This window comes from Suricata suricatta, chromosome 8 (genome assembly GCF_006229205.1).
Source record: "Suricata suricatta isolate VVHF042 chromosome 8, meerkat_22Aug2017_6uvM2_HiC, whole genome shotgun sequence".
Lineage (NCBI taxonomy): Eukaryota > Metazoa > Chordata > Mammalia > Carnivora > Herpestidae > Suricata > Suricata suricatta.
Genome location: NC_043707.1, coordinates 140,171,523 through 140,179,413, shown reverse-complemented (window position 1 = coordinate 140,179,413; position 7,891 = coordinate 140,171,523). Strand labels below are relative to the sequence as shown.

The window sequence follows — 7,891 nt, the reverse complement described above, 5'->3', positions numbered from 1 at the left end:
GCCAGCAGGAGGCACTCAGCCAGGCGAGCGCCCAGCGCCGGGCGGGCTCCAGGCGGCGCAATGCGCAGCAGGACACGGAGCGCGCGGGTCACCGGGGCCAACAGCTCGCGGCCCGAGTTTTCGCGCAGCTCAGCGCGGCTCCGCACGGCCTCCTGGAAGCGGGCGAAGCCCGTGTCCGCCGCCTCCTGCGCCTGGGCCCGTATGCGCTCTCGGTCCCCAGCGGAGAGCACCGCCTTGAACTGCCTCCGCGCGCCCGAGGGGCTCTGGCGGAAGGCCTCGTGCAGGTCCCGAAGCAGGTCCCTGGCCCCACCGTCCAGGAAGAAGGCCGCGGCCGCGCGGGTGACCAGCAGCGCGGCCAGACGCTCGCCTAGGGAGAAAAACAGAGGCTGGTCCTGCCTGCTGGGACCCATCCTCCAGGGTGTGACCTGTAGTCCCCGACCGTGTGGCACCCTGGGCACTTTGGACTCTCTGACGCATCCCATCGCATCTCCAAGATGTGTCCCAGCAGCCAGGCCATCCCATCACGAAGATGGACCAATAGCGACAGGGCAGAATTGGGCAGGACAGCCCAGGAGTGTTGTCTGCCCACAGGTTCAAAGTCAGTCTGGACACTCAGCCAACAGGGAAATTTAGTTACAAAACCTCTTTACTTTTTAATGATGGATTTTGGGATTGCGATCCCTCCTCTGGGATCAGCACCCCAGGTCAACGCTGAGGTTCCGACCCTGTGACCTTGATAGGGGATGCTGGTCCTTCAGCCTCTCTGCTGCTGGCCTTCTCTGGGCTGTGTTGGGCTGTGTTTCCCTTTGAAACCGAGCCTGGAGTCAGGTTCAGCCAAGAGGGGAGGACACACCCAGTGCTGCGTGCACAGACGAGGACTTGGGCCACTGACCGACTCTCGCCGTGCCTCAGTTTCCTTTTCTGCTTTATAACGGGGTTAAAAATGGTCTACACTAACAGGACTGTGAAGATGAAATGGGTGAATGTTGGTCCAGTGCCTAGAACAGGGCCTGGAGTCATTTGACTCGGTGAGGTTCCCCGTCAGCCACACCATCCCCCACATCATTGTCACACTTCAGGTCTGAGCAACTTGCCGGAGCTCCTGAGGACGGGGGCTTTCGGATCGGGAGACAGCCAAGCCCCCAGTCCCAACAGCTGCCCACCGTTGAGAGCATCCCAGAAAACTCGGTGCTGGTGGGAGCTCAGGGTCATGGGCACCCACCCTTGCATTACAATTTAGGAAGGTACCTGTGGGGAGGGGAGGGTCCCAGAACCCCAGGGGTTCTCAACCCCGGGTCTCAGAATCCCACTCCATGCCTTTGGCACGGGTCCTTCACAATTCTCAAAGTGCTTTCCCTCTTTACATAAGTGAATCACATGGTCATCGTAGTCCTTCACATTGAAACAGGAAAGGGCAAAACACCTTCACTTCTGCGTGGGGACGAAATCACCACTGCCCTGCCCTGTTCCGATTTTGAGTAAGTGTCACACCACACCCCAGAGTCATGTGAAGAAGAACCTGGCACCCTGAGATCAACCAGCCGACCAACAAGGTCACCCTGTCTAGACCTGGTGGCAAAGTAAGATACTTCGGGCCTTTCCTGTCCTTTACTGATTCCTGAACAAAACAATTCTACGCCCGATTTTTACAACACCGCATATCCTAGGGAGACGCAGTAGGAGGAGAGCCCTCGGGGCCTGTGGAGCTTTGTTACCTCTTTACCCACACGTCACCAAGATTCTGCTCAGTTCTCTCCTGCTCTTCATATTGGATCATTTCTATCTTCAACTTGACTGACTCTTCCGCTTCTCCAATGTGCTATGAATTTTTCAATTCTAAAATTTCCATTTCATTCTTTTTAAAAATAGTTTCCATGTATCTGCTGAGGTCCCGCATTTGTTCATTCCTTGTAACCATAGTTTCCTTTAGTTCTTGAATGTATCTGAAATAGTTCAAGTCCTTAGTCCGTTCATTTCAGCACCTGGATCGTCTTGGGGTCAGTTTATATGGACTTCTTTGTCTCCTGACTGTGGTTTACGTTCTATTTCCCTGTTTCTTTGCATGTATAGTAATTCTTTTTATTGTATACTAGCTCATCTGGTTGGCGTTTTGTAGAGACCCTGGGTTGTGTTATGTTCCTCTGAAGAGAGTTTTGTTTTAGCAGGCAGGTACACTGGAAGGATCAACCCCCAGATTCTGTCTTCTCTTTGCTGGGCACCATTTAAATCTCCAGTTAGTTCTTGAAGCTTCCAGAAGCTGCTCTTTCAGACCACCCAGTCTCTCCTATGTATGTGTAGTCTGGTGGTTCATCAAGGCTTCAAGTGGATTTAATACACGGATTTGGGGGCCGACCCCCCTGTGGCTCCCCACTCTTCAGGATTCTCTTTCTAAACTTTCCAGCCACTTTTCTCAGCCCGAACTCCGTCCTATAACATCCCAAGCCAGTGAAACTGCAGTGTCCTGATTTATGTGGATAAAACATGGATTGAGGGGTGTCCTCTGGCAAAAAGCTGCAAGCCTGTGAATCTCCGTGTGTGGTCTCCATCTTTCAAGGGTCAGCTTCCAGTTTCTTCTACATTTGGTCACTGTTCAGTGCCTTCAAATGATTCCATTTTATATATTTTGGCCAAATTTTATCACCGTTACCTGTGGGACAGAGTGAGACAAGCTAGTCCACCGTTACCGAAGCCCTTCTTCTGTTTTTAGACCTAAACATTTTGACGATAGGGGGGATGTAAAATGCTGTCCCATTGTTGCTTTAATTTTAATTTCCCTAATTGCTAGTGAGGCCAATGTATATAATTCTTTATTTTTTTTCTCATGTGGTGGGTGGAAAGTGGTATCTTATTGTTTTAATGGCCATTCATAACATTGTGTGAGGTTGAACATTTTTCATGTTTCTTCGCCATCTGTGTTTTCGCTTATGGGAAATGCTTTTTTTTTTTTGCCAATTCTCATGTCGGACGTTTTTTCTTACTGATATGCAGGAATTCTGCAACTACTGAGGATTAATCTTTTGCCCATTGTATATTTTGCAAATATTTTCTCTCTGATGTGGATTTTCCTCTAATTTTCTACAGTCATGGGCAACACGTAGGCGTAAAATCTTAAATTTAATCAAACATAACAAACTTCCCTTTGTTTCCACTGTTTGTATCTTAAGAAGTCCAGCTATCCACAGAGACCATAACGGCATCTATTTCCTTTTGGAAACTATAAAACGTAGCTATCACCTAATCCATCCGGAAGTTACTACCCCCCCCCCAATCAATACCATCTGCTAAATAATGGTCCTCTTCTTTCTCTATAGATTCGTGATGCTCACTCTCACTTACGAACTTCTGGACCAACGGGGCTGTTTCTGGCCTTTGTAGTTTATCATTCATTCCCTCTATCCCTTAATCTGTAACCTTCCATATTGGCTGGCAGAGGAACCCTTACGGCACCACCTTCCGCTGCTTCTCCTTCTCTCTCCCCTCCCCCTCCTCTCCCCCACCCCTGCCCTCTCCTTCCCCTTCCTCTTCTTCTGTGTCTTGTCTACTATTGTGTCCTTGCTCTTCTGTTTTAACATCAAATATTTCTAACGATGGACATTGGACATCTACTTATACACTATTCTTTATTGTCTTTTCATACAGTTTTATACTTTTCTCCACAAAGTTGTACGGCTCTTTGAAATCGATTATTTTCTGTTGCTATGGTAAATGGTATATTTTAAAATGATAAAGTTCATGTTTGTTGCTGGTGTCTGTAAGCATAAATGCTTTCTGGACTCTGGTTAAACTCTGTTCCTATACCTAATACATTTTTGCTGTCTCTGTTGGCTTTCTACCTAGCTGATCACATTGTCTGGAATAACTTTGTTTCTCCCTTTCTGGTCCGACGTTTATTTCTTTGTGTCTTGTCGCACCGGCTAGAGTCCCTAGTATGATCATGTGTAACCAGAGAGGACGCAGCTGCCACATTCTTGACTTTAAACAGAAGACTTCTACCCACCTTTACGTTGATCTTTTGGTAAGATGTTGATAGATAGTATCTTTCTCAATTAAGTAAGTTTCCTTCTATTCTTTGTTTAAATTTGTTAAAACTCTGTTAAAAATATTATAAATAGCTTTTTCTGAATTCCCTGTGATGATCATACGCTCTTCTTCCATTAGCGAAGGTAGTGAATCCTTTTCTTCCGGAAACAGGGAACTGTAAGTCCTGGATTCAGTCTGCGTGTGGCTAGAACACGCATCTAGCTCGGGGTGGTGCCTCAGCACGGTTACCAGTGCTGTGAACAAGCAGCCCCTCAGTGTAGCGGCTTGAAACACTGACTGTCTCAGCAGCCGCAAGGACCCCCGGTTCTCTCTCCGTTTCGGTTGAGCTGAACAGCTCTGTCGATCCTACCTGGGGTCCCTCACGTCTGCAGTCATCTGCTGGCTCGCCTGGGCAGGACGGTGTAAGGTGGCCTCACTACTGGGCCTGGGCCTCCCTCTCCGTGCGCCTCGTGGCTCACTGCGTTAGCTTCCTAACACGGCACTGGGGTGCGGCTGTATCACCTCCCAGGGGTGCTGTGTGCACTGGGGAGAAGGCACGTCAAACCTTAACTGCCATTTGCCCGCCTAGTGGTCCGTGAGCACCGCCATTCCCCTGCCTCCCTGTCTAGACCCTTGGCTCTGAAGCCCTTTTTGTGTGACGGATGCTGAAACCCCTTCCTAAAACCAAGCTCCCTCTCATCTCAAGGTTCACGTGCTCAGCTGCCTAATGCCACGTGCACATGACTGGCACAAGGGACATGTTTTTGAGCACTTAACGGGTGGCACCATTTTCAGGATTGGATACGTATTTTCACTGAATCACAACAGCAAGCTCCGGAGGCGAGAGCAGCCGCCGTCCCTGTGTGCACGTGGGGAAGGGCACCGAGAGGCCGCGGGGCCGGGAGGGATCTTAGAGGCTGTGGTAGACACGGGTCTTCACGAACTGGCCCACTCCCCCCACCAGAGGGGGACCCAGGAGAGGGGCCAGGGAGGAGCAGCATCTCAAACTGGGGGTGCCCTACTGCCCCCTTGCCTGTCTGCTCCCGGTGCTCCTCCCAGCCCGGTGCTCCTCCCGACCTGGTCCTCCTCCCGACCTGGTGCTCCTCCCGACCTGGTCCTCCTCCCGACCTGGTGCTCCTCCCGACCTGGTCCTCCTCCCGACCTGGTGCTCCTCCCGACCTGGTCCTCCTCCCAGCCCGGTGCTCCTCCCGACCTGGTCCTCCTCCCAGCCTGGTGCTCCTCCCGACCTGGTCCTCCTCCCAGCTCGGTGCTCCTCCCGACCTGGTCCTCCTCCCGACCTGGACCTCCTCCCAGCCCGGTGCTCCTCCCGACCTGGTCCTCCTCCCGACCTGGACCTCCTCCCAGCCTGGTGCTCCTCCCGACCTGGTCCTCCTCCTGACCTGGTCCTCCTCCCAGCCTGGTGCTCCTCCCAGCCTGGTGCTCCTCCCGACCTGGTGCTCCTCCCGACCTGGTGCTCCTCCCAGCCTGGTGCTCCTCCCGACTTGGTCCTCCTCCCAGCCTGGGTCACCTCGCATCCTGGTCCTCCTACAGGCCTCCCAGCCTCTCAGCATCTTCTCTGATCACTCTGGCGCCCCCACACATTCTGCACACACATAGCAGACAGAAGAAGCTTTAGAAATGCAGCCTAGAGTGCGTCACTCCATAGCTTATGATTCTGCTGTGGCTCCTTGCTGCTCTGGGTGTAAAGTCCAAAGTCCTCACAGGGCCGGCAGGGCTTAGCCACATTGTCCCTTCGTTGCCTCCCCCTCTCCCTCTGCTCCTGCCCCCTGATGGCCACCAGGGCTCCATTCAGTGGAACGGACACCCCAAGTTCTTTCTCTTAGGGACCTGCCATGTTCTGTTTCTGCTGCCTGGAATCCTTTAGTGTTAACTCAAATGATGCCTCCTCCAAGAAGCCTCCTCTGACCACCCAGCTCAAGCAGCACCTTGCAGGGTCCGTTTTTCAACACACATTTTTTAATTCCTTTCCTTGGGTGCTTTGTAAGGGCAGGGGCGTGTCCATCTTGTGACTGTGGTGTCCCCACTCCTGGAACACTGCCCCGCCGCACCACAACCAGCCCTGAAGCACGCTGTGAAGGCTCGGCTGGACGACTTTCACCCGGCGGGAGGGGACAAGGACCACACTCTTACCTTGAGGCCCGCTGCCAGCCGGGTCAGACTCCAAGGCCCAGCTGCACGCCGCCCGGCAGTCCTCATACCTGCCGCCGCGGAGCAGGGCGTCCGGGGACAGCGCGTGGCTCCAGGTGCCCCCAGGGTCCAGGGCTGCCAGGAGTCCCTGGCAGTTGGTCTCCTGCCGGCTGGTACCATCCTCCGCATCCCAGCGCCCTGACACGTGGTCCTGGAGGGCACTGATCAGCACGGGCAGGTAGGGCTGCTGGTGGGTCCGCACAAAGGCCACGGTCCGGTCTGCGCTCGAGGCAAAGGCCCGCAGATAGTCGGCCACGCCGGCGTCCACCCGCCGCCCGGACAGGACGCGGGCCAGGGCGCGGGTCAGCCGCAGCTCCAGGGCTTGCTGCCCGTGCTCACCCAGCAGGGCGCTGCAGCGCCGAACCGCTTCCTCGTGGTGCCCGCGTGCCAGCAGCCCGGCCAGGGAGTGCAGGACCGCGGCCGGGTGGTCTGGGCACAGGGTGGCCAGGAAAGTGGAGGCCAGCGTCCCCGTGAGGGAGACGACCGCCATGCCGTCCCAGTGGATGGGCGGGATCTGGCCGTCGCCCCGGCACCAGGCTTCCAGCGTGGCCACCACGGGTGCCCCCCGCGCCTCGGCCAGCGCAGCACGGACATGCCGCACGGCCGAGGGGGCGTGGCAGCTGAAGGCAGCCAGGTAGAAGGCGGTGGCCAGCGGGGGCTCTCCCAGGGCCAGGTGCCGGTCTCCCTCCCGGCAGAGGCAGGCCACAAGTTCTTGGGCCGACATCACGCCCGTGCCCACGAAGGGCCCACGTCCAGTCCTCACGGGCACCTAGGGTGGGGGGGCGTGGTTAGTCTGCACCCCTCCCCACTGAGACCCCAGCGTCAGTGCAGAGCACCCTTGAGTGAAGTCAGGTGGGGCTGGGCGCATCTGCCAGGGTCCACTCCTCTGCAGAATGGGAGCCTTACCCTGCTCAGCGACCCACGTGAGGAGCTGAGTGGCCTGCAGGGTCAGGGACTCTAGGCCATTGCCTCCTCCCCTCCCTCTCTCCCAAGGGTCCACCCCTTCCTGGCAGAGGACCCCTCAGGAAGATGGAACACCCCGACCCCCCCTCCCCCCGTCCTGGTCACACAGGCCACCTTTTCAGCTGCCTGAATTTCCAGAAACCCGCCCAAACTCAAGGCCACACCTCTGCCCACCTCCCCATTCAACCATTCCACGTGGGTGCGCGGGGCAGGACAACCGGGAGGTGAGGGGCACTTGCCTGGCTCCTGGGTAGGGGTGGGGAGCCTCAGTGGCCCAGGCCAGGGGCTCAGTTCTGAGGTTGGTTCCAGGGACTAGCCCCTACCCCTCCCCTCCCTTCCTTCCCAAACCCGACCTGAAGTCCTGACTACAGTACCGGGGACATTCTCTTTCGGGTCTCAGAGCACCTGCACACAAGCCCCAACCCATACATGTCCAACACACAGACACCCGCACAAGCACCCTACGACATAGAGCACACGCGCGCACACCCACACGGGCTCACACGCACTCGCCTGTGCACTCAGACACGCACACTCGCCGGTGCTCCGAGGCCGGGCGGGGCGCGCGGGCCAAGTGGAGGCGGTGGGCGCGGCTCCGGCCGAAGGTCCGCCGCTGCGCCCCGCGTCCGTTTCCCGGGAGAAAGTCAACACCCAGCCTCCCCGCTGCTCAGCGGCGCCCCCAGCGGCCGGGCGCGCCCCG

General features: G+C 56.0%; 1 protein-coding gene across 1 annotated transcript in view; it reads right to left on the bottom strand.

Moving 5' to 3' along the window:
* Positions 1–7,583, bottom strand: part of TTC34 (tetratricopeptide repeat domain 34) — a 17,439-nt gene extending 9,856 nt beyond the window's left edge. Inside the window, exons 1-3 of the mRNA XM_029949383.1 lie at positions 7,566–7,583; positions 6,172–6,997; positions 1–367 (exon numbers count right to left, since the gene is read on the bottom strand). Coding sequence (XP_029805243.1) covers positions 1–367; positions 6,172–6,997; positions 7,566–7,574 — 1,202 coding nt within the window. The 5' untranslated portion in view covers positions 7,575–7,583. The remainder of the gene's footprint in view (positions 368–6,171; positions 6,998–7,565) is intronic.
* Between the last annotated feature and the right edge of the window lie 308 nt (positions 7,584–7,891).